The sequence below is a fragment of the Natator depressus genome, chromosome 6 (genome assembly GCF_965152275.1).
Source record: "Natator depressus isolate rNatDep1 chromosome 6, rNatDep2.hap1, whole genome shotgun sequence".
Lineage (NCBI taxonomy): Eukaryota > Metazoa > Chordata > Testudines > Cheloniidae > Natator > Natator depressus.
The window spans coordinates 72,463,846-72,490,026 of NC_134239.1; the positions used below are offsets into that span (position 1 = coordinate 72,463,846).

The 26,181-nt window shown below is 44.9% G+C and overlaps 2 protein-coding genes and 1 long non-coding RNA gene across 4 annotated transcripts in view; 2 read left to right on the forward strand and 1 right to left on the reverse strand.

Moving 5' to 3' along the window:
* Positions 1 to 12,301, forward strand: part of PLCB2 (phospholipase C beta 2) — a 70,973-nt gene extending 58,672 nt beyond the window's left edge. Inside the window, exons 26-33 of one of the 2 annotated variants that reach the window (XM_074955715.1) lie at positions 1,785 to 1,998; positions 2,314 to 2,482; positions 3,395 to 3,471; positions 7,021 to 7,116; positions 8,722 to 8,779; positions 9,506 to 9,592; positions 10,325 to 10,576; positions 10,988 to 12,301. In XM_074955715.1, the coding sequence (XP_074811816.1) occupies positions 1,785 to 1,998; positions 2,314 to 2,482; positions 3,395 to 3,471; positions 7,021 to 7,116; positions 8,722 to 8,779; positions 9,506 to 9,592; positions 10,325 to 10,576; positions 10,988 to 11,167 (1,133 nt within the window). In that variant the 3' untranslated portion in view covers positions 11,168 to 12,301. Of the gene's footprint in view, positions 1 to 1,784; positions 1,999 to 2,313; positions 2,483 to 3,394; positions 3,472 to 7,020; positions 7,117 to 8,721; positions 8,780 to 9,505; positions 9,593 to 10,324 lie in introns of both variants that reach the window. The other variant, XM_074955716.1, reaches the window with a different exon arrangement.
* LOC141989271 (uncharacterized) overlaps positions 1 to 22,566 on the reverse strand; it is a 212,319-nt gene extending 189,753 nt beyond the window's left edge. Inside the window, exon 1 of the long non-coding RNA XR_012639952.1 lies at positions 21,638 to 22,566. This is a non-coding gene — a long non-coding RNA (uncharacterized LOC141989271). The remainder of the gene's footprint in view (positions 1 to 21,637) is intronic.
* A 499-nt stretch (positions 22,567 to 23,065) lies between these two features.
* On the forward strand, positions 23,066 to 24,259 carry SPR (sepiapterin reductase). The gene has a single exon (XM_074955714.1). The coding sequence runs from the start codon at positions 23,237 to 23,239 to the stop codon at positions 24,050 to 24,052; it is 816 nt and encodes a 271-aa protein (XP_074811815.1). The 5' UTR covers positions 23,066 to 23,236; the 3' UTR covers positions 24,053 to 24,259.
* The last annotated feature ends 1,922 nt before the right edge of the window (positions 24,260 to 26,181 follow it).

Below are 26,181 nucleotides of genomic sequence, written 5' to 3' on the forward strand. Positions count from 1 at the left end.
AGCTTTAAGCCACCTTTGTGACTCCCCTATCCTGAGCCAAATGGGGCCCATTTAGCCATCCTGCATAATTTAGAATAGCTTCAGGACTGCTCTAATTTGTGCTCTGCTGCCTATGGCCCCAAGGGGACATTGCAACAGCTGTGAATGTGCACAGCAGCACTTCAGCCATGTTCTAATGCCTCCCAGCTTGCCCTCAACACACACACTGTACCAGGGGCTCCTGTAGGAGGCAGCAGAGAGCCAGCATCGCCAGTACCCCAGCCAGAGAATCTCCTGTGTTAAAGGAATTCCACAGTGGCCAGATCTGCTGGCTTTAAGGCCCCTTTACACTGTCAGAAGCAGTACAAAGAGGGCAACAGGGCAGCTTAAGCCCCCTAGAGGACTGAGCCCTCCATCTGTTGATTTAATGCATTTATTATTTGCCTATTTGTCTGCATCATAATGCTATGTGATAAAACCATTACACAACATTAACATCAAAATAAAAATCCAACATGCCGGAATATACCACCAAACAGGGCACAAGGATGAATCTACCTGCCCTCAGTCAAACTGCCCCACTGGGATCAATTGCCAAATAACTGCCATCCATCTGCTGCAAATTTGCACACATAACAGTTATGAATATATTACTCAACAAATAAAGGATATTCATAAATTAAAAAAACATTGTTAGGATGGAGTTATGGTTGTATAAAGATAGTTGTTAATATAGCAAGTATCTGAGTCATTACATTAGAAGGTGATAGTTCAAAAAGCCTAATTTCCTGACTCAAACATTTGTGTTTGCACTTTCTCCCTGAATTTCCTCACTTTCAAATGTTCACTAGAACTAAAGGTCGGTACATTCTTACAGATTCCCAAGCACAAACCATTATTTTCCTTAGCACCCCAATAACCTTTTAACCACAGATACCAGAGTTCTAGTGACTTGCTGCCCAAAGATAATGGAGTCTCTGTAACATTTCCCTTGCACCCTTCCCCATAATCCTTCATCTCCCCTAAAAGCCACTAGAAAACTCTTTCCTGACACCATGGAAGGGATATCATATATTAGAACTAGAGGCCATTATTCCCCAGACAAGAGTATACTGATCATAATTAGGGCCCTACCAAATTCATGGTCCATTTTGGTCAATATCATGGTCATAGAATTTTAAAAATAGTAAATTTCATGCTTGCAGCTATTTAAATCTGAAATGTCATGGTGTTGTAATTGTAGGGGTCCTGACCCAAAAAGGAGTTGTGAGGGTGTCGCAAGGTTATTGTAGGGAGGAGTTGCTGTATTGCCACCCTTACTGCTGCTGGCGGTGGCGCTGCCTTCAGAGCTGGGCGCCCGGACAACAGCAGTTGCCCTCTAGCTGCCCAGCTCTCAAGTCAGCACAGAAGTAAGGGTGGCAATACTGGGACCCCCCCCTAAAATAACTTTGCGACTCCATCCCTATATTTTCCAACTAAAATTTGTCCTAGCTTGTGGGACGCTTAATTTTGTGAATTTGTCTTGTGCCTCACGACATCCTGATGTGTCCCAACTCAATTAGGTTGACCATCAGGACAAAATACAGAAAACTGGCAGCTCCACGGGCATGTACCCAGACCATGAATCAACCTGTTGCTTATTGACCTTGCAGTTACCCCGATGAAAGGGAGGAGGTGCTGGAGGCAGTGTTGAAAAACAGCCGGAAACAAAAGGGAATTAGAGTATGGCAAGAATGTCTGCATGAGAGAGAGGTAGGTAGGTGGGTTAGACAGACAGACAGGACTCTTTTTATACTGTATTTTAGAGCTCCAAACGGCCAGCCTTGAGGAGCTGCAGAAGATGAAGCTTTTTATGAAGCTGCTGAAGAAACAGGAGAAGGAGCTGAAGGAGCTGGAGCGAAAGGGAAGCAAGCGCAGGGAAGAGCTGCTGCAGAGATATTCAGCCCTGTTCTCAGAGTTGGTCACCCAGTGTGGCAGGAAGAAGATCGCATGCCCTCGGAAAACCCAGAAAAAGAAAAGGTAAAATACAGCATAAGAAATCTCCAGATGTGCTGCGCAGCACTCAGGAGGCTTTGTTGCCTGCACGCACAAGCGGCGCTAAGTGCTTCCCTCAGAGAAACACACATGAGCCACACACTTCCCTGTCTTCATGCCCATCCTCCAAAAAAGAGGCATGAAGGGGGTTGCCTATCACATATTTCCATAGGTGTGCATGGAGCTGCACATTCCTTTCTAAGAGGTGTACGGAAGGACGCTTTGATATGGTGCAGTAGGTGGAATGGATTATCTTCTGTGCTGCAGTAAGCATTCCTCCTGTATTCCTCCTGTTAACAGCAGTTTGACTGTAGAGGAGGTCATTGCAGGAGGGAATCCAGCAGAGATGGCAGAGAATGCTGACAGCCGAGTCTTGGAGCTGAAGCAGAAGCTGGAAATGCACCTAATGCAACTGTGGGAAGAGCAGTTTGATGGGATTCGGAAAAAGAAAGAGCAGCATGCCACAGAGGTATGGACTGCATGTGTACTCCACCTGGGCACTCACAGACTGGGGGTGACCCACAGAAAGTGTCACCAGCCAGGTTACACCTTCACTGACTGTTACCATTAGAGCATTGCAGATGCAGCCAGGCACAGGAATGCCCACCAACACAGCCCTAGTCACCAACATTGCTGTATCCTTGCAGATGACATGTTGGACTAAAGCCGCTCCAGCAGATTTCATGCCAGCCATAATCAAAGCAATGCATATAGATGCAATGCCCACACACAGCATGTCCCCCAGGCCGAGAGCTACTCACGGGGCCTGATCTTGTTCCTGTTGGAATCAGCGTATTTTCTGCATCTGACTTCAGTGGAACGAAGATCAGGTCTATATACATGGTGCCATCAGACACAACATATCCCACTGAATGCCATTGGTAGACACAGTGCCCTCAGATGCATCACCACTCACAGGGAGAGTGACAGCCAGAGAGACAATACCTGAAGATAGGTCACTGCCCAAATCTAGTGATAGCCAAGGAGTCACCCAGCTCGATGACTGCCCACCAGTACAGTGCAACCCAGAGCCCCAGTGTAACCGAGGCACTTGTATCTGCCCACACAAACTAAAGAGTAGGAACATACACACATGGTATACCCTACAAATATATGCTGTGACCCAAAGGGACAGCTCCACCAATGGTGACCTGATGCAATCCACCAACACAGCTTGGCCCACATACACAAATCACAATTTGCAGATACAGTGTCGTATTTCCAAACCCATGTAGATTAATTGACTGCTGTAAGTAAATGGAGGATGAGGTCAATGGCAGGAGAGAGAAACCTGAATCAGTAAGATCCTGACTGTGTACTCTTGTTTGGTCTTGTTTGGGTTGTTTTTTTTTGTTTGTTTGTTTTTTGATCCCTTGAACAGCAAATTGCCAGACTAATAGAAGTAGCAAGGGAGAAGCAGGCAGCTGAGCTGAAGGCACTGAAGGAATCGTCAGAAAGGTAAATTCTGATCATTTGAATAACAAAGTAATACTAGTATAGCACTTCATTGGTAGATCACAACGTGCTGCACTGAGCTGGGTAAGCATCACTCTCTATCATACAAATAGGCGAACTGTGTGACTTACCCAAGGTCGTGCTATGAGTCAGTGGCAGAGATGAGAGGACAACTCTGGTCTCCTGACTTCCAGAATGGCGCTCTATGTTGCACCTCAGAGCACAGTAGCAATGAAGTTAGAGCTGATCTAGCTGTCCAACACCCTGTTTTATGTGGCTAGCAGCTTGGAATATTGTACAGCAGGTAAAATTGTTTGTAAGATGATTGCAGTTTGTGGATCTAGGCATATGTGCATTGCCGTACCGGACCAGACCAGTGACCTCCTAGTCGAGTGTTCTTTCTCTGACAGTGTCCAGTGTCAAATGCATGAGAGGAAGATGCAGGAAATGCTACAATGGACATTTATAATTTTTAACTGTGAGGGTAATTAACCATTAGAACAATTTACCAAGGGTTGTGGTGGATTCTCCATTATTGGCAATTTTAAAATCTAGATTGGATGGTCTAAAAGATCTGCTATACTTCAAAATGAATTATTTTGGGAAGTCCTCTGGCCTGTGTTATACATGACATCTGACTAGATGATCACAATGATCCCTTCTGGCCTTGAGATCTATGAATTTATGGAGTAAGATGCTCTGAGGGGAAATTTCTTCCTACCCCAGGCAGGCTTATGTCCTGAAACATGAAGATTTATAGACCTTATATTTTATCCTGTTTAGTGTAATTGACAATATTTGCATTGTCAATATAAATGCCTGACTCCTACTAAGTTCTTAGCTAGGATAGTATCTTGTAGAAATGAATTTCATAGGTTAATAATTACGTGTTGTGTAAAAAGTGTTTTTATTTATTGGGTTTAAATTTACTGCCTTTACGTTTCACAGAAAGATATCCAGGTCTTTTTCCTGAGTGGTTATGGTTAAATTAGAACCCAATAATGTGTACGAGTAATTCAAATGATTACTTCCACTGTGCATTATCTCACGTTTTTCAACACTAAACTGTATTTGCTCTCTGAAGTTCTTTAGTCTTTTTTAGTTTTGACTAATACATAGTTTTGTGTCATGTGCAAATGTTGCCAACTAACTATTCAACATATTTTCCAGATCATTAATAAATATATTAAACAACGCTCGTTCTAGTACAGAACATTGGGGCACCCAATTCTTAATCTTTAGCCATGTTGAACATTAATGACAGGTTTCAGAGTAACAGCCGTGTTAGTCTGTATTCGCAAAAAGAAAAGGAGTACTTGTGGCACCTTAGAGACTAACCAATTTATTTGAGCATAAGATTTCGTGAGCTACAGCTCACTTCATCGGATGCATACTGTGGAAACTGCAGAAGACATTATATACACAGAGACCATGAAACAATACCTCCTCCCACCACACTCTTCTGCTGGTAATAGCCAGAAGAGTTCCCAGAAGTCACCTACTACAGGACAGGCCTAACAAAGAAAATAACAGAACGCCACTAGCCGTCACCTTCAGCCCCCAACTAAAACCCCTCCAACGCATTATTAAGGATCTACAACCTATCCTGAAGGATGACCCAACACTCTCACAAATCTTGGGAGACAGGCCAGTCCTTGCCTACAGACAGCCCCCCAACCTGAAGCAAATACTCACCAACAACCACACACCACACAACAGAACCACTAACCCAGGAACCTATCCTTGCAACAAAGCCCGTTGCCAACTGTGCCCACATATCTATTCAGGGGACACCATCACAGGGCCTAACAACATCAGCCACACTATCAGAGGCTCGTTCACCTGCACATCCACCAATGTGATATATGCCATCATGTGCCAGCAATGCCCCTCTGCCATGTACATTGGTCAAACTGGACAGTCTCTACGTAAAAGAATAAATGGACACAAATCAGATGTCAAGAATTATAACATTCATAAACCAGTCGGAGAACACTTCAATCTCTCTGGTCACGCAATTACAGACATGAAGGTCGCTATCTTACAACAAAAAAACTTCAAATCCAGACTCCAGCGAGAAACTGCTGAATTGGAATTCATTTGCAAATTGGATACTATTAATTTAGGCTTAAATAGAGACTGGGAGTGGCTAAGTCATTATGCAAGGTAGCCTATTTCCCCTTGTTTTTTCCTACCCCCCCCCAGATGTTCTGGTTAAACTTGGATTTATGCTGGAAATGGCCCACCTTGATTATCATACACATTGGAAGGAGAGTGGTCAGTTTGGATGAGCTATTACCAGCAGGAGAGTGAGTTGGGGGGTGGGGCGTGAGAAAACCTGGATTTGTGCTGGAAATGGCCCACCTTGATTATCATGCACATTGTAGGGAGAGTGGTCACTTTGGATGAGCTATTACCAGCAGGAGAGTGAGTTTGTGTGCATGTGTTTTGGAGGGGGGGGGTGAGAAAACCTGGATTTGTGCTGGAAATGGCCCACCTTGATTTTCATACACATTGTAAGGAGAGTGGTCACTTTGGATAAGCTATTACCAGCAGGAGAGTGAGTTTGTGTGTGTGGTTTTTGGAAAAAGGGGGGGGGGGTGAGAAAACCTGGATTTGTGCTGGAAATGGCCCAACTTGATTATCATACACATTGTAAAGAGAGTGGTCACTTTGGATGGGCTATTACCAGCAGGAGAGTGAGTTTGTGTGGGGGGGGGGGGGGCGGAGGGTGAGAAAACCTGGATTTGTGCTGGAAATGGCCCAACTTGATTATCATACACATTGTAAGGAGAGTGATCACTTTAGATAAGCTATTACCAGCAGGAGAGTGGGATGGGAGGAGGTATTGTTTCATGGTCTCTGTGTATATAATGTCTTCTGCAGTTTCCACAGTATGCATCCGATGAAGTGAGCTGTAGCTCACGAAAGCTTATGCTCAAATAAATTGGTTAGTCTCTAAGGTGCCACAAGTACTCCTTTTCTTTTAAAGAATTTCCTGTTATTTGTTTTTGTCTTTGCTATTTGCTCTTAAATTCCCTAAGGCTTCCTAATTTCCATTTCATATGTTATCTGCTATAGGTTACACTCCTTTCTATTAACTTCATATGGGCTGGATTTCTATTTTTTCATGAATACTGGTTTGGCTCAAATATCCTCTTTTAACTTTCCCATGTAATCATACAAAGCCTTCCTGCTTCTTTTTACTTAGGGTTATGAGTACTTTCTGTGTCTCTTATCAATAGTCTAGCGGAGACAAGTGTAGCAAAGTGTTAAGAGTATTCAGAATGGATTTGCATGATGTAACCCAAGTATAATGTCCATGTGTATTTTGTCCTAGCTCCTAGGATCACTCACCTCGGGTAAGGAACATTTTAAATCCAGTAAACAAAGGGTCTTATTTTAGATCTCTTCTGAAATTTTCCCTTGCTACCAGGTTTGCCATTCTTGTATGAAAAGCTCTCCAAGACAGGTGTTTAAAGAAACCAGTTGTTCATATATAGTGTCTGAGGGTTGTTGGTCCTGTCATTCATGACATCTTCATCTCTGCAGTGATACTAAAGAGATAAAGAAGAAGCTGGAGGCAAAGAGACTGGACCGAATCCAAGCCATGACCAAGGGTACCATTGACAAGACTGCTCAGGAGAGGTACTGGTTGGACAGCCTAGGGCTTGGTCTGCACAGAACAGAGAACGATCCCAGGCAGGGAACTCCATTGCACTGTGGTCTTCATCACCACTAGGCAGTTAGTAACCGCCACTAAATTGGACATGGAAGGCAAACCCATATACCTCACTCCCTTATCAGCCTAATTTCAGGTACCCTCACAGGATGGTATTGCTCCAGCTTTGGTCTGTCTTCATGTGGGCTGGATTTCCATCCCTCCCCCTGTTGCCATCACCGTCTGGTAAACAGGCACATATGCTCTGAGAGGCCAAATTTCTAGACACAGTAGTAAGGGCACTGCTGCAGTCTGCACTTAGCTCTTGCACTGCTCTGCAGCGCCTTCCATACACATAGTGTTATAGGGGAAGATCAGCTCCACGTAGTACAACCTTAAATGGTTTGATCCTGAAAGGAGCTGACCACCTGCAATTCCCTTTGAAGTTAGTAGGAGCTGTGAGTGCTCAACATCTCTCAGAATCAGACCCAAAGAGTCCATATGAAAACCCCCTGAGGTCATTACAAATGGATGAAAGCGTTCTGCTGTAGTTCTTAAGGCTGGAAAACCTTGACTAGATCAGTGTGTTTGCATGGAGAAGAATCTCCCTGTGGGACTTATCACAAGTTGGTATGGTTGGTACCTTCGTTTTGGTGTTTTCCACTATCCTAGAGGCTCTGCTCTCTTGTTTATCTTAGTCTCTTACTCATTAAGGTAGCAAAGAAGCCTCAATATCTTCCAGCCATTTCAGTTTTTCAGATGAAGGCTGGGAATGCAGCCTTTTCCTAACAGTCCTTACCTACACTACACCTTGGTGGAAATGGATCTCAGATTAAGCTAAAAAGAAGCTCCTCCATAAAACCTCTCTTTAGAGACTATTTATGAGCATCTATTATTAGCCTCAGTTAAGATCCAAATGCAACTTTTGAGACTCATAACCTTAGTAAGGTACTTTGGATGCTTATTAGCTTGGAACATATAATGTTATATGCCACCTTCCTTTGTACTGTATATCAGGGGTCGGCAACCTTTCAGAAGTGGTGTGCCGAGTCTTCATTTATTCACTCTAATTTAAGGTTTCGCGTGCCAAAATAATACATTTTAACGTTTCTAGAAGGTCTCTTTCCACAAGTCTATCATATCTAACTAAACTATTGTTGTATGTAAAGTAAATAAGGTTTTTAAAATGTTTAAGAAGCTTCATTTAAAATTAAATTAAAATGCAGAGCCCTCTGCACCGGTGGCCAGGACCCGGGCAGCGTGAGTGCCACTGAAAATCAGCTCCCGTGCCGCCTTTGGCATGCGTGCCATAGGTTGTCTACCCCTGCTGTACATGTTACAATAATTTTCTATGTTTTTTTATTTGCCCGTGCCTCAAATTGGTACTTCCACTAGTACATTTATATACAATGTAATATCCTTCCTGGTTATAAATGCAGTTCGGTCTTTCTATATGGACACGGGCAGCCCTAGCTTAAGCATGAGAATTTATGGTAATTTTACTGACATTTGACTAACTGGTGACTTGGATAAAGATAATAGATAAACAGGATTTATTTTTAATAATACCTGCTGTGGTTGTGTTTTTAAAGATTAAAGAGAGAAATTAATAATTCACACATTCAGGAAGTGGTGCAGATGATCAAACTGGTAAGTGTCTCTGTGGAAACCTTCTGCAGCATCTTTGTTCTCACCCAGGTGGTGTTGTCTTGTGTATGTACTGTGTGCGCTTCACTGTTTTGTGCAAACATTGAGTTCTCTTAGGTATATAGTCCTACTGCACTGGATCCTCAAGATATATGCAGATCCAAATCTTTAGTGACTATGCTTTCTGTAATAGTGTGAAGACAGCTACAGTCTTGCTAAGGATTGTAGGTCCTGCCAGCTGGAGATAAAAGAGATTTCTCCAGGTTTCTGCAAATCCACCTAGCAGGCTACTGCAGGGAAAGAATTTTCTAGCATGGCTATTCAGAGACATGGCTTTATGTCCCACTATCACTGCGATTATTCATGTGCTTAAAGTTAAGCATGTGTGAAAATCTTTGCCCTGGGGCCCTACTGAGCACAGTTTCTACAGTACGTGGAGGAGCCACTGTTGTGATGAGCAGATGCAGCCATGGTATACATTGTGTGTTCATGCAATGATCTCCCCATCACTATAGGTAATCACCAGCTTTTGAACACAGCACCTTGAACACTAAAGGAGTAACTCCATTAGCTGGCAGAAATAGTAGGGCTAGAGGGGCATGTGACACGCACTTTATAAGCATGTTACATATAGCTTTGGCCATACAGAACTTTCTCTGCAATGTTTATACAGCTCCATTGAGAAATGTCTCTTTTAAAACTTAAATTTGTTTTTTTTATTCCTTGAAGGTGACAGAAAAGATGGCCAAGTACCAAGAGAAACTGGAAGAAAAGCAGGCAGATTGTTTAGAAAAGATCAAGGAGAAAGAAAGCCAGGTAAAGGCAAAGAAGAATCCAGGATTTAATGTGGTTACTCAGCACAGTAAATCCAGGACTTAATGTGAGAGCCAGTCCTCTTTATGAACTCTCTTCTGATAACACCACCCTGTATAGTCGCAATTCCATGTACACATATCGCATATGATTAGTTCCCACTTCAGACACATCCCATACAAGTTACACAGAAATGGTATGATTTGGAGAACATGGAGCTCATCTCTAGGTCACTGCATCAACTCCAACCTATACAAGTTGATAGAGACCAAAAATTGTTACCATCTGGAATGCTTCTTGATGGCCTATGTGAAATGAGTTAGTGATCACAGTTCAATCTTCAACGGACTATGGTACAAATATAAAAAATACAATTAACTGGCACCCCTATTACAGTCCTCACCAGAGAAGCCAAGATTGCCTCAGCTATGGACAATAAATTGCCCTCTCCCCTCATGAGATGAGCCTCCCAAAACAGGATTGAGACATGGTGGGGTTCTGATGAGAAGTTTACACGGTCACTGCCTTGATGTATGTGTACTGTGGGTAAAGAATTTCAGCCTCCACTGCTAAAACCCAGTTCTTTCACCAGCACTAAATTCACTTTTCAAATTAAGAATTCTATAAAAACCCAGTTTGGAATGAACTTTACATTGCTTCTCCTGTGTTCTGAGAGTGACACCAGGACACACGCCTCTCATTTACTGAGTGACTGATTTTTTTTCCTATTTGCAGCTCCAGAAGGAGGCCTTGGCAGAGTATGAGGAGAAAGTGAAAACCCTTAGCATGGAGGTACAAGATTTGGCAAGGAACTGTGTGAAAATCTGCTTCCCTCTGGAGGCTAATATCAAGAAGGAAGAAGCCCTGAATGCCAGCAGTGAAGGAAAACAAGGGTCTAAGGACCAACCAGAAGGAAAGATACCTGGAGCTGAGATATCATGGCTTGAGACATCCATGGCTGAGACCTCCATAGCTCAAACTCAAAAAGTTGAGTTGTCTGAACAAAATGAGGAAAGCAGATTATGAGAGATGCTTCTCCTAATCCTTATTCTGCTTCTGGAAGCTCATTTCAAACAATTAATAGGGTCTACAGTAAAGTTATGCACATGAAATAAACTTAATCTACTCAGACCATCCTTCCCAGCAAGGGAGTTGTATGGGTTGCTGAAGTTCACCAGAAACTTCCTACTTTCTTCTCTGTCCTTCAGAATGTGGAAGAGAAGAGATTTTAGGGGATCACCTGTAGATGAGAGGTTTGGTCTGTAGGAAACACTTTGTCTTCCACTCCGGCTTAGCAGCAGGTATTTCAGGAGCATGAGTGACTTCATGACTGGCAATTCTGACACAACTAGCTTGTCTTCATTATCTCAGACTTCATCCAATTTATTCTGTTTATAGGAGACCCTTCCACAGACTAGAAGAGAGATGGAATGTCACTTTAAGGAACCTCATGCCATCAGTGCACCATTTTCCCTCTCTCAAACAGAACAGTGCTGGCTCCATGGATTTCTCCTATTGGCGAAGGAAAGAAGAATCTCAAAGAGAATTATGCTGGTGTTCACACACCATTTTAGATAAATTGCAGTGGAAAAAAAACCCCTAGGAAACGGAAGGAGAGTACTCTATGATCAGTTTTCTAGATTATTTTTTTTAAATGTCTTCTTTTTCCTAGTGACTATTTTTCATTTCTGCTGTATCTTTTGGAAGCTAGTGGTTCTACAGACAGATTTTGTGGGACCAATTTAGACTTGGGTTGACCCCTCATAGAATGTAGACAGAAAATCTGTAAGGGCTCTCTAATACTCACCTGTAGAAATTATGCAGAGAAATGAGCCATTTCTCCCATCTATTACTGCAAAGTAATCTAGAGAACTCCTGTCCAATTCTCTGTGGACATTCCATAAAGTTTTCTAAAGAACTCCATCAAGATTCTCCAATGAAGCCATATAACTCCACATTTAGGGCCCTTTTGGAAGCATACAGTCACAATTTTGAAAACTTTTAATTTATTTTAAGGGTAAATAAACATAGTTTCCTTAAATGTTCCTCATACTGTAAGGACACCTGTTTGATTGGCTTGCCTACCAAAAAGTACAGCAATTTGTTTCAAAACCTGCCTCAAAATGCTTTGCGCAAGCTAAAACCTCCTATTCACTATGCTTCTGTACCAATTTATTACAACAAAAGATCAGCAAATTCTCCAGCAGGCGGTGCAGTCTGAAGAAGTACAGTGTGGGAGGAATCAGGGAAGAGACACTCCTTCAGTACATACGCTACACAGGAGGTTTGTGGCCTTTATCTCAGCTTGCTAGGGGCTCAAGGAGGTTTGTATGCGGTTTGCCCTTTGGCACACATGCTGCCATGCAGTGTGTGTAACAGTGCAGTACGTAGCCTCTTCCCTACAGTATCTTCAGATTTCTGACTGCCTCGGTAGTTATTTGTAGCTGTAATTGCAGACTGAAGGGCATAATACACATGTTCAATTACACAGCTTAATTTTGAGGTACGTTAGTCCTGACCTTAAGACTTTCTGCATTTTTTGACTGCAAATGGGAGGATGTGACCCTTAGATTGTCTGAGACCTGGTGTCCATTTGCTGCTGCTGCTGCTGCTCTTGGGTAATACAAAGCTTTCTAGGATAAGGTGAACAAAACCAAACATCAGGGGGCCATATTCCTAGTTATTCATTTCTGCACGTGGGGCAGGAAGAGAGTGGGGGGTGTGTGTGTGTGGAAAGTGACCTTGGGGGGGATGTGTGGAAAGTGACCTTTGCATGTCCTATATTTCTACGATTGTTCAAGGCCCTGCCTGGTCCCCAGTGTAAATTCTAGCAATCTCCTCAGCCTCTGGAAGCTGGAAAGCAGAGCATAGCATAGTTCAGGTCACTCTGGTTGTGCCCCCTCTTTGCCCTGACACAGCCCCTACACCAGGGACTGGGACAGGCCTAGCAAATAACCCTAATGCCAGTTCTACAATGGCTGGTTCCAGGATTTTTGCATGCTTGTCCGCAACTCTTTTCCTGGTCAGTACAGCAATGAATTGGGATTTATGCACTGATTTGCTGATTTGATACACGTTAACTTGTGCAAGCAGTGCAGTTAATACTATTGGAAGCAATAATCTTTACATTATTACATGATAACATGTGTTAATGCTATTGCATTTATCTCTTGATAAGTCATGCAGCCCTGTGAGTCATTCATTTGGAAACAGTGAGACTTAATGAAAGGAAGTGGGACAAGCATGCACTTTGGCATACTGTTTCTGTAGGACTGCATGATAAAGACAGCATTCAAAGATCCAGCCTCAGCATGAAATAGAGCAATCTTACCACTGCTATAATATATGCCCATTCCCAATAGCCCCAAAGGGCCATGCCAGCAGCGAAGCATTCCCTGGGTTGAGGGAATCCTCCCGTGCTTGGATCTGCCAGCTTTCGGGCAGCTTTGTGGTGCTGGAGCCATGGCACACTGGAGAATTGGGGTCATTATCTCTGTAAAAGTTTTATCCTCTTTAAACTCTCTTTAGCATATTCTAGTAATAGAGGAACCAGTGAGAGAGTGTGATTTACAGTGCGATTTGAAATGCTTCTTTTATCCTCTGATTATTGGAGCCTTTGACCTTAACTTGATAGACAACACTAGAGCAAAGGAAGAGGTGTTCCTGACCAGAAAGATGCTACTTTTCCCCATGTTCTGTTTTTTTATGACACCAAGTGCCATCCCCCAACAAAGTATTCACCGTTGTAGAAATGTTCTCTACGGGTCTGTATCTTGTTTGGAGCGGCAGGGAGCAGCAGGCTTAGTTTTAGTGGTTCTACAAAAAATGGTGGTTATTATACTGGATACTACCATGATGAATGCATTACAAAATGTAGATAGACATGAAATTAGCTCAGGTTTGATACTACAGAGAAGTCCTAAATCTGGTTTAATGGCTGGGTAAAGGAGATAATGTACCTCCTCTGTAGCATTGCATTTGCATGAGATATGCATTGATTTTATTAAAATACAGGAGTGGGATTGTGTATTGTAAATTTGTGACATATTTATTTCTGGAAAATAAAACACATTTCTATAAAACTTCTGACACACTTCTTTCTTGAGTGTGGGGCAGGCTAGTGGGAATGGAATAGACTACAGTACAGGTGTGTGACAACAGAAACATTAAGCTTCCATTGTTCTGAGTTATCTATGTTCTCAGCTCTGTTACTTTCCATGGTGCCGGCTGCAGATGTTGACCCCACTGTGCATTTCTTAAATAAAGTTTTAGTTAGGTGGAATGATATTCTTAATGTAGTATGTTTCTCACACATGTACAGTAACTCCTCACTTAACGTTGTAGTTATATTCCTGAAAAATGCGACTTTAAGCAAAACAAGGTTAAGCAAATCCAATTTCCCCATAAGAATTAATGTAAATTTGGGGGAGGGGAGGGTTAGGTTCCAGAGAATTTTTTTTTGCCAGACAAAAGACTCTCTCTATATATATATATACACACACATATACACACACACAGTATAAGTTTTAAACAAATTTAATACTGTACACAGCGATGATAATTGTGAAGCTTGGTTGAGGTGGTAGAGTCGGAGGGAGGGATATTTCCCAGGGAATGGCTTACTGCTAAATGATGAACTAGCAATTGGCTGAGCCCTCAAGGGTTAACTCATTGATGTTACTCTAGCCGCACACTCTGCAGGGCAGCAGGAATGGAGGGAGGGGAGACAGCATGGCAGACAGAGACAGGCACACACACTCTGTGTGTAAGAGAGAGAGATGCGCATTTCCCCTTCAAGTATGCTGACCCCACTCTTAAGTACACTACCTTGTTAAGTTAATCAGCAAGCTGAGATCACAGCAGCTGCTGCCAGGAAGCTCCCTCTGTCCTGAGCCCTGTCCTGTGTCCCCCTACTCTATGGAGATGGGGTAAGCAGGGTGCAGGAGCAGCACATGGCAGTGGGGGGGAGGGACAGCTGAACTGCCGGCAATTGATAGCCTGCTGGGCGACTGTTGCACAGGGAACTTAGGGGAGTTGATAGGGGGCTGCCGGTCCACCCTGGTTCCAAGCCCTCACCGGCTCGCTGCAACGGGCTGCTCTTCCTGCAAGCAGTGGACAAAGCAGATGGCTACCAAACGACATTATAAGCGAGCATGTTCTCTAATTGATCAGCAATGTAACAACGGTAAGTGAGGAGTTACCGTACTCCTTCCCAGATAGCAGTGCTCCACTGACTTACATACTCTATTGATAATTCTGTTTACATCAAAGCAATTTATACCACTAGAATGTCATTCCTGACCCTTAAATCAAGGGTACAGGGTTATCCTCACCTACTCTTTTTCAGTGTGGTGCCTTCTTCCTTCCTTCTCAGGAGCCTGAGTTCTGAGAGAATTCCAACAAAGACACACAGTTCCATTTAATTTAAAAATGCAGTTCCAGCTGGAGAGGGCATCCCAGAACTTGGAGGATTTTCATTATCTGGATCCGAATTCTGTCTCTTGGGTTCATCTCTAGTTATACCAAAAAAAGGGAGTCCCAAGAGACAGAAGGATGTTCCTGTTGATATGCCTACAGAAATGACTGGCAGCAATATTAATCATGGGTGAATCTGGAAATGTGCTGCAGTTGGCCAATACCAAAGCCTAACAAAATTGAACTCCGTTTACTTCGTCACAGTTTGTGTCGACTGAAGGAGTTAGAAAAAAATTGGCATAAACTATGCTGAAATCACTCCTGTTTCCCAGGTTCACTACCAGCTACTTGATGTATGTGTGTGCGTTATGTACATGTACAGCTACCGTCAGCTCAGCAGTAGCAAAAACCAAACCTTGTTTACAGTCTTCGTAGTCCCTTCCCTGGATCACAGCCAGGCCTGCTCAGAACCAGCACCTTATTTGTCACAGAACCAGCTCCCATGCACATGCAGGAACTGCCCCTAATTGAAATCACCTAAAAATGCAGCTGCATCTCTGGCCAAAATCATCCTTTTTTTAAACACTAAATCGTGCTAGACTGCAAATATGTCCATTGCATGGTCCAGTTCATGAACTGCAACAGCCCTCAAGCCAAAGTGGACTGTGGAAGGCAGATTTTTTTGGTTTGCAGGCCCAAATACGTAGAAAAAAATTGTCTGGTCTATTTAAAACAGGCTTTGTGCCATAGCGAAACATCTCAGCCAACAAATATAATTGCACCACTCTAAGATTTCACTGTACTGATATTTTGAATAAACTAATTAAATTAATTCTGACTTACTTTATTGGCTTGTAAAGATGGCATAATTATTGTTCTTTCTTGCATCAGCTTCTCTTAGCTAATGTAGCCTTAGTTTCAGAATGGAAGTCTTCTAACAGAATTATAATTAATAAACAGTTTAGTAAATCATGAGATAGGTTATCCATAAAACTTATGGGTATTAAAAAAATTATACTTATGTCAATAACAGAGACATGGCTACTTTTAAATCAGATACACTGACAAAATCTCCAATGTGCACAAACCCCAAACCTTCCTACCCTTTTTCCAATAGTAATAGGTATTTGTTAGTAGCATCTCATTTACATGTATATATTTTAACTTATAATACTAATTGTTGGCTGCTCATTAGATCTATATACAAAATGTGTAAGTCAACATGTAATTGTAAACTTGTGCTTACTTTTTAAAAATGTTTTCAAATAAAAACAACCAGGCCCCAGCATTGTCTGATTTTTAAGAAACTCTTTATTTATTAACCAAAGCAGTTTTGTCATTATGACTACAACTTACACATGACTAACCAGCGTTGTCTGTTGTCTTAAATCGATGGTCCTGTATTGCACTGTTAGATATCAAAATATGGTGTGGTGGGGCATTCACAAAATGTGCATCTTATTCAGCTATCCAAACAAACAAAGTTTTAAATACTTTTATACACATTAAACTGCGCACCCCCTAACTCATATACATACACTCTGGGGGTAACAAGAAGTTCTGAGGGGCTAAGATAACTGAGGCCTATGCTCTGACAGTGTGTGTGAGAGAGGGGCCTCCTGTTCTCTCAAATGTAATAATTGCACAGCTAAACACAGGTATGTTGAAGCTAAATGAAGTGGCAGATCCTACTATGCTAACCCCAGTCTGTGTCTTCCTATACTTCATACACATACAAATACAATTCATAGACTAACCTTGTATGGGAATACTAAAAACAGATTGCTCTTTTATGCTGATTGGAGCACTCCAGAGAACTGCGCCAATAAACATTGACCTGGTGAAGATGAATTTTCTATCAGAATGAGCATTGGGAATCCACCTCTGACTGCACTGTCATAGGGAGCTGTGCACCTGGGTCACAGCTATTCAGTAAGGGAGTTCCCAAAAGACACGTTTTCGCTGATTCTTTATATTGGAAAATTGATTATCAACACTGTGCCAATAAACTCAGTATTTTTACTCCATTTTCTCTGCTTTACCCTAACGTTCTCTGCATCACTAGTTCAGAGGAATAGCTGCTGGGAAAGACTGGAATTGGATTTTTCTGTTGCTGCCTTCCCACTCATCTCCCCTTGAATTACAAAGCACATCTGATGCCAGTGTAGGTATGAAACACTTATTTGTCATCCCTTCATGCTTCATCATAGTGACTTAGCAGACTCTGCCATCAGAGTGGACCTCCAGGCACTACTGCAATACAAGTAATAATAATAATAGCTCTACCTCTCCTGAGACCAGTGCTTTACACAGTCCATGTTTGATACCTCATGTTAATATAAAGAAAGCAGTAACATCCTCATTGCTTTCCAGTCAGACCAATTCCTTCGCTTTTCTGGAACGATTTCCCTCTCATCCGCTGGAATTTAACTCAACCACTGATGCTTGAGGACCTAAAACACCTCAGTGGGGTAGAGCTATAATCAGGAAGCAGCTTATTGTTTTCACTCAAAAATCAGCTCAATCTGAGAGTATCAGTTGTTTTGCAATTAGGAACATGTTAATTAGTCCTCTGCCCTCTACACCTGGGACTAGACATGGAGATGGAGAATCACATCGATAAACAATGGGACTGCCACAAGAGAGAGGCCAGCTTTACTAAGGATGCCACAGATTAGCAGTTTTACTTTAGAGCTCTCTCTCCTGTACCATTCATGAGATGGAAGAACAGAGGATAATAAATCCACATCTATAGACACACACGAGTGAGAAGCCAGGACTGGGACATTGGCCCTTCAATTGCCAAAACACAGGCTTCTACCCCATGAGCTAAAGGAGAACTAATTGCTGAGCTAGCAGAAGCAATAGGTCACTTGTCCTCTGTATGGGCCAATATCACTCACATACACAAAGAGCCAGGACAGTATAGGAGGGGCAGAAACCCTTCTTTTTTGTCTTCCAAGACAAAAGTGGGTAAAACAAAACAGAACTACCTGCTGGTCCCTGAGAGACTTTCCATTCTCTTCACCATCAGTCCCAGGGATCTTTCCGACTATGCTGACAGTGTTCCCCAACCACATCTTATCATTAGTACTGTTCCCACAATACTATTCACATGGAGCCCTGAAACTGGCTGCTAGATTTCTGAGGGTAAAGTTGCATGGTCGAAACATGTAGCTCATACTCTCCTCTGCTTTTCTTTTAGTTCCATTAGCCATCATCTCCAAGTTGCTTATTAATTCCTTGTCAAGTTGACACAAGGCTGGAGATGACATTCTGTTGGGGTGGCTACACTAGGGAAAATGACAAATGTTCTTTGGTATTATTCCACTCCTTGCCACAGCCTGTCTCGCTGAGGTTTCTTGAAGGAGGAGCTATCTGCCTTTCCAAACAATCAAGGCTTAACGAGGACATGCCTGCTCAGTGATATTTGAGAAAGTAATTTTAGGACTTATGATTAATGTTATGGGATACAAATAGCACTTTTTAAAAGCGGAGAAAAAACAAGAGCATGACTCATGTCACGGCACTGCATACATTTCTACTATGCAGCTTCTGTCATAAAATGAAGCAGCAGCATTGTTTCCCTGACAGCCGATACAGAGAGCTGGACGAAACACAGGGAATGCGTTTAACGTACAGTTGCACCCCTCTTCCAAAAAGATCCAAATGCGCTTTGCAGACTGTATATATTAGGATCACTCGCTGACTATTAAAATGAAACTACAGCTGAGGCAGAATGCAAAATACACTCTGCATCAGCAACACCATATAACAGTTCTTAGGGAGAAAAGTAAAGCAACCTAGCTACCATAGTGACGAGGCATTTATAATATTCTATCTGGGAATGTGTCTCCAGTTGAAATTAGATGGAATTTAGGCAGCATGTAATTAGCCAAAGTGGGATGCAGCCAGCACATGGGCTAATAGATCTACTCACACAAATAGTGCTATGCAAACTTTAATGATTACAAGTGAGAAGGAATTTTCTTTTATACCCTCTCTGAGAGGTGATACTGTTAGCAGCACAGGGTCCCATAACATCACACCAGGACACTGTTTCAAAAGATTCTGTGGAAAGAATACCACCTTCTGAATTGCTAGCATCACTTATTCCTGCAGCATTCTTGCAGCTCTATCCAAGTATACTGACCAGCCCAGACCCTGCATAGTGTACAGGGGTTCTCAGGACAATTTTCTGGTGCCCTCAAAGTGTGGCCACCAACTTTTGCTGATGGCCACTCTCCCACTTTTTCCTAAAATATTTAATTAGCTTTAGGAAAAACAAATAAATATGCACAGGTCCAAACCATTGTAATTTATTTATTGCTAGCTAGTAAGTCTGTTGTGAAAGTGATATTAACAAACACAAAAGTATCATTTTTCACAGCAGACTTACTCAGCCCTGCCAAGACTGGAGACAAATTAAGCCCTGGATGGGAGGTCAGGGGAGGCAGCGGGGGTCTGGAGCCCAAAGCCCTGCAGCCAAAGCCCAAAGCTCTGCAGCCAGAGCCTGTGCCCCGCCACCCCAGGGCTGAAGCCCAAAGCCTGAGCCCCACCATCCCTGGGAAGGTGGGGAACGCACCGGCTGCCTGCTCCTCAAGGTTGTGCCCCATGTGTCTCCAGAGAGGGGTAGGGCCCAACCCCTGCTGGCGGACTCAGCAATCAACACTAAGCTGGAGCATCCATGAGCAAGGGAAAGGAGGGCAGGAGACTACTTCCTCCCCCCCTCGCCCGCCATCACAGCCCAGATTGCTGTGGCGGCAAGAAAAGCCCCTGGTGGCCACATTTGAGAAATGCTGGTGTAAGATATCTGATGAGATTATAACACAAGGTAGAATGGCAAATGGCTTTCTTGAGGCTGGTAATGGAAAAAGAAAAATTAATGATAACGAAGATAAGCCTATTTTACATAGTATATGGCGGGTCTTTATCTTTAGAAAAACTTTAGATTCTCTCCATGCTCACATTCTTTTGCTACTCTGTGCAAGGGACCAGAATATGGACTTTTTCAAAAGGAGAATTCTAAACAAGTGATACAGTGTGGGGGCTTGTCTCCGAGTCTCCAGTTTTCCTCTGCAGGCTCCCTAGTGGCAGTTCAGCATTGACGTGCAGGAGAAAACTGCCCAATAATGATGACTCCTTCAGGTGGGAGGCTTGGCCCAAGATCCATCTTTCCCTGCACTCTGTTCAGAGAAGGAGCTAGAGGTTGGTCGGCTCCTTCCTTTCCCACCCAAGAGCTGGCTGAGAAGGAGCAGCACCCCTTGCAGTGCACTGGTATTGTTATCTTTATTATCTGCACTGCCACTTCAGACACAGACATTAGCTAGAAGCTTGAAGCTAATCAGCTTCCTTTAGCAACGACCATCACTGTGATAAAGAGATACACATCCTTATGCATATGCAGTCAATCAAGCATACTGAAGCAAATACTGAGAAAATGCATGTAATTTGCTGATTTAGCCTTATTTCTGTTGTCATTCTCTATTATTGTCAACTCGGTGTTAATAGAATGTTTTGCTTTAATACTTGAATTACATTAATACCTCACATTATTACACGTAGAAAGCGAAATATGACGCTAACTTAGTTGCTTACAACCTCAAACCTTACTCCCAATACACATTCCAATAAATTTATTCTGTAAAAACAATACATTTTTTGTTTTGTTTTTTACAGTAAACTTGTCAACTACAAACCTTGAATACGCAAAAGATGTTCCAAGGACAAGCATAACAAGGATTGATAAAACCAGACTAAATATGTTTTCACAGTAAAAGCTGGCATAAAAATAAATAAAATTCTCTATTATCACAATAGCAACAATAATGTACACAGAATAATGGTTTTGGAATGCTTACTCCCTAGTCTAGATTTATTTCCAAAATTAAAAACAAAAACCAAAAACAGAAGAATGACAGGATCCTTTTTTTAAGCCTTTCAATAGTGAAAATTCGATGTTTTGGTTTGGTTTCATAAGGTTTCTGTATCACAATAAGCTTAGAAATGGAAAGCATTCTCTAAGCAGGCAGTGACTTATTGAAAACTGCCCACGGATAACTAGGCCGAGAAATCCTGCTCTCTGTACCCTTTTGTGCAATTATTTGTATGCAAAATGTTGCCTTCAGGATTCAGTGACTATGTCCATCCCCATATTGGCAGAAGTCAGCTCCAAAAGAAGCAACAAACTAGGTTCAATTGAGAGCCAAAATTTCATAGGCTTTTTCCAGCAATAGCTGAACCATCCAAACCTCCTAAGTCAGCATCATTCGGTTGGAAATCTTAATAGCATAGCCTCTCAACAAAAAGTTCTCCTCTCAGGCATGCCAGAATAAATCAGGAGGAACTCCACTGAAGGCAACAGTCACACTGGTATAAGGATCAGGCCCAAGATATGCAGCATTGTGGGCTTAGCAGAGGGGCCAGCAACGCAAGGCAAACACCCTTTATCATAGTATTTCTGCACTGGGGGGTTGGCTCCCCAGCTGGATGACTTTTCTGAACATTTCAGAGCCTCACAGGCTATGTCTACACATTTCCGAGTGAGCCTCCCAGGCCGAGGGGACAGAGGCTTGGGTCTGGATACAGAGGTGGTTTTGGCTGGGAGAGGGGGAAGAACAGGGGTTACTTTACCTATATGAGTTGGCCCATCCCTGCTGCACAGGCCAAGCCCCAACTGGAGTGGGCAGCTCAGGGTGCATCCCCCAGTACTGGGATGGGGAGATCAGTCCCAAGAATCAGAGTTTCCCTTCAGTTCCCATTGGAAGGACCCGCTCCTGGCAGATCAAGCAGAGGGGGGCACAGGAGTCAGTCGGGCTGAGGTAGGGTTGCCAAGCCTCCAGGATTGTCCTGGAGTCTCCAGAAATTAAAGATTAATTTTAATTAAAGATTTACACACTGCACAGTCAACCTGTGGAATGCCTTGCCAGAGGATGTTGTGAAGGCCAAGACTACACAGGGCTCAAAAAAGAACTAGGTAAGTTCATGGAGGATAGGTCCATCAATCGCTTTTAACCAAGATGGGCAGGGATGGTGTCCCTATCCTCTGTTTGCCAGAAGCTGGGATGGGCAATGGGATGGATCACTTGATGATTACCTGTTCATTCCCTCTAGGGCACCTGGCATTGGCCACTGCCAGAAGACAGGCTACTGGGCTAGATGGACCTTTGGTCTGACCCAGTATGGCCGTTCTTATGTTCTTATGTCATGTAATGAAACCTCCAGGAATATGTCCAACCAAAATTGGCAACCCTAGGCTCTGGGGGTCGGAGGCATAAGCTAGGCATAAGCAAACTAAGCAATTGCTTACAGTCCCAAGCAGCTCCATGGACCACTGTTCCCTCTAAGCTGTGCGCATGTGCACGCACACACAGATCCTAAACCCCGCACACACAGCAAAACACTGCGCACACAAAAATTTGCACAGAAGCACAACAATTTGCACAGAAGAAATCTTTTGCGCACACAACCTGTCAAAAATTAGAGGGAACATTGCCATGGACCCCCTATTAATTATTAGTATGTGTTGTGTGTGGTGGGGGGAGAGGGGGCAAAATATCCTTCTTTAGGGCCCCCAGTGGGCTAGCACCAGCACTGGTCAGAGGGACTCCTGGGCGGCTGAGCTAGGGGAAGGTGGGGGGGGGGGGGAGGGCGGGACTCCTGGCAGGGTCAGTTCCCAGGGGGATGGTAGGACTCTGGCCTGGCATCACCCACCAAGGGAACAGGGTTACCATACTTCATGTTCCCCAAAAGAGGACACTAGGCAGAAGGGAGCAGGGAGGCGCTGGAAGGGCGTGTACTACTGGGAGGATTACCGGGGGGAGGGGGGTCCTGGATGGTACCTGTGGTGCGGATACTCACTGGAGGTGAGGGGCAGTGTCACTCCCTGTCACAGTGGCACGCACAAGCCAAGGACCCAGTGCCAGCTGTCCGTCAGTGCCTCCCTGCGGGACCCCCTTCCCACGACTGGAACCGGGGTTGCAGGGGGATGGACCAATCGGCTGCTGCAGATGCAGGGGAGGGACCAATCGGGGCTCTCTCTGAGCTGCAACTGTCTGCTGCAAAAAAAGGACTGGACCTCACTTTTAAATTGTTGTGATTCTCAGAACGCTGGGCGCAACTGACTGCGGGAAGAATCACGCGGAGCCTAAAACCAGCCCCTTGACCTATTCAGCCAGCCCCGCCCACTCTCTAGCTGCAGGCCAGGCCAGGCCAGGCAGCCAGAGCGAGAAGATGGAAGCTGGAGAGAGAGCTGGGAAAAGGCAAGTCTCCTTGGGCAAGGCAGCCTGCATCCTCACTGGGGCATCCCGGGGCTTCGGCCGGTGCCTGGCACTGCTGCTGGCCCCGCGGCTGGAGACTGGCTCCGTCCTGATCCCAGTGGCCCGATCCCAGGGGGGTTTGGCCGAGCTGGAGGCTGAGCTGCGGTCCAGTTTCCCCAGCTTGAAAGTGCATTCCGTGCAGGCCGATCTGAGCACGGAGGACGGGCTACAGCTGGTGCTCCGAGCAGTCCAGGACGAGCTGCCTGGAGTGGCTAATCTGGAGCGGCTCCTCATCATCAACAATGCAGGATCACTTGGAGACATTTCCAAATCCTTTGTGGATTTCACCAGCCCAGCCGAAGTCAACAGCTACTTTGCCCTCAATGTCACCTCGGCTCTTTGCCTCACATCCTCCATCCTGAAGGCCTTCCCAGGGCACCCTGGCTTGTGCAAGACTGTTGTGAATATCTCTTCACTATGTGCCCTGAAGCCCTTCAAGAGCTGGACGTTGTACTGCACGGGGAAGGCCTCGCGGGACATGATGTTCCAGGTGCTGGCACTTGAGAAGCCGGACGTCCGCGTTCTCAGCTATGCCCCAGGGCCTCTGGACACGGAAATGCAGCAGCTGGCCCGCACGAAGTCCGGAGACCCGGAAGTGCGGCAGCAGTTCCTCCGCATGAAGCAGAGCGGGCAGCTGCTGGACTGCAGCGTGTCCGCCCGAAAGCTAGTGACGCTGCTGCTGGAGGACACCTTCGCCTCTGGGGCGCACCTGGACTTCTATGAAGTCTAACCCGCCACGCTTCCCCCCACCCCACACACGCGTCCGCGGCTGTGACCGAGCTGCCTATAAAATGGCCGCGGCTTGTGACTCTCCTTTCTAAGCCCCACCGGGCGGAGAGCGGACCGCCAGGCAAGAGGGGCCCTGCCCCGGGAGCTGTGGGAGCCCGGGGCACTCCCCAGACAGGTCACAGGGGCAGCAACCAGGCCGGCCTGGAAGAAGCAGAGGGGGCAGCACCACGGGCTGGGGGGGGCCCACAAACCGCGCGGCCACCCTGGCAACCCCCGCCGCCCAGGGCGCCCCCAACTCTCAGCTGCCGGCCAGGCCGCGCGTCTCCGCCGCCTACGCGGCTCGGGCTCGGGCTCCGGGCCGCCCCGCGCCGTTGCCCCCTCCTCGTGGCCCGCCGCGCGCCGGGAAGGCAGTTGCCACAGATGGTACCGCGCATGCTCCAGTGTCCGGCCTCTGCCCGCCCCAGTCAGGGCGACGTGGCTCATCCCCGGCGCGGGGGGCTGAGGTGCCCCAGGGTCTTGGGCGTGGCGGCTGCCGGTAGCGCGGGGCAGGGCCCTCCCGAGGCCGCAGCCACCTGCAGGGCTCCTCAGGCTGGGCCTCCGCCGCGGTGACCGCTGAGCCACCCCCAGCGCGCTATGGCGTTGGCTCGCCTTGACAGAGCCAGGGTCCCCCCCGGGACCGGCTTTTCCCCCCCCCGGACTCCGCCATGGGGCTCGGTCCGGCCCCTGACTCTGCTCTCCCGCCTCAGTGCTCCCCCTCGGGAAGTGCCGCGGCTCGGCAGCGCGCACGTGGGAGCAGGAGCCGTTCCGCCTCCAGCAGGGACACTGGCTGCAAGGAGAAGTCGTGAAATCAAAGTAACAGGAGTTCCCTTAATACACCGGCCAGTGATGGCAGGGGCTGGCAGGACTATTAAGGGCAGCCTTGCAAAACTTTTCACCCACTTCCTCAGAAAGAGTTGTTGTTTAAACGGGCAAGTGAAATGTCATTATTATTATTATTTTATTTTATCAATCATCATGTTAAAGGATGAGCAAGTACGTTTTATGGCTGGGCTGGGCAATTTTCATGACCGTATGCAGGTCTGGTTAACCCTGAAGCATTTTTAATAAGGTGGAAAGTTGACTATCCATTCCTGTGACATCAACTTTGTACATCTTTGAAACAGGACACACCCCAGGGCTCTGAGGCTTGCAAGTGAATACCTGCTAAAAGATATACATATGGTATAAGCCACAAAATTGTGTTTCTTCTGGTTAAGCTATTACCCATTTCTTAGACTGTTATTGCTGTTCAGGGTAGGGACTATATGTTATGTTTGTACATCACCCAGCCCACAATGAAGCTAGAGCATGTAGATGCTTCTGCAATACAAATTTAATGAATCTGCTTATCATGGGGGGAGGGGGGAGGCGCTTGGTCCCTCGGGCTTGATGCCTTATTCCTGGGAAAATGGCATAACACCCAGAGACTATGATTTTAAGTTTTTACAAATTGGAATAGAATTTTGAAATTATATTGTGCTTCTCATACTCCTAGTATCTCACCTACTTTACAAAGCAATGAATGGGATGCATATGTGCAAGAACTGTGTAAATAAACAAGAATCAGATGCTCACAGTGCCTTGAGTATTGGAACTTGTGGTTTTGTTGTGTTTTGTTTTAGGGAGGAAACTGGAATTTGTCTTTTCAAATAGTGCAATGGGTGCTTTGATTTCATGTCCCATCAAAGTGTGGCCCTACTAAGGGTATGTCTACACTACGAAATTAGATCGATCTTATAGAAGTCAATTTTTAGGAATCAGTTTTATACAGTTGATTGCATATATCCAGACTAAGCGCATTAAGTTGGCAGAGTGCGTCCTCACTACCATGGCTAGCATAGACTTTCGGAGCATTGCACGGTGGGTAGCTATCCCACAGTCTCCGCTGCCCATTGGAATTCTGGGTTGAGCTCCCAATGCCTGATTGGGAAAAAACATCGTCACGGGTGGTTTTAGGTACATGTCGTCTGTCTCCCTCCGTGAAAGCAGCAGCAGAGAATCGTTTCACACCTTTTTTCCGTGCAGATGCCATACTGCTGTCAGCAGACAGTGCAGTAGGACTGCTAACAGTCATAGTCATCCACAGCTTCT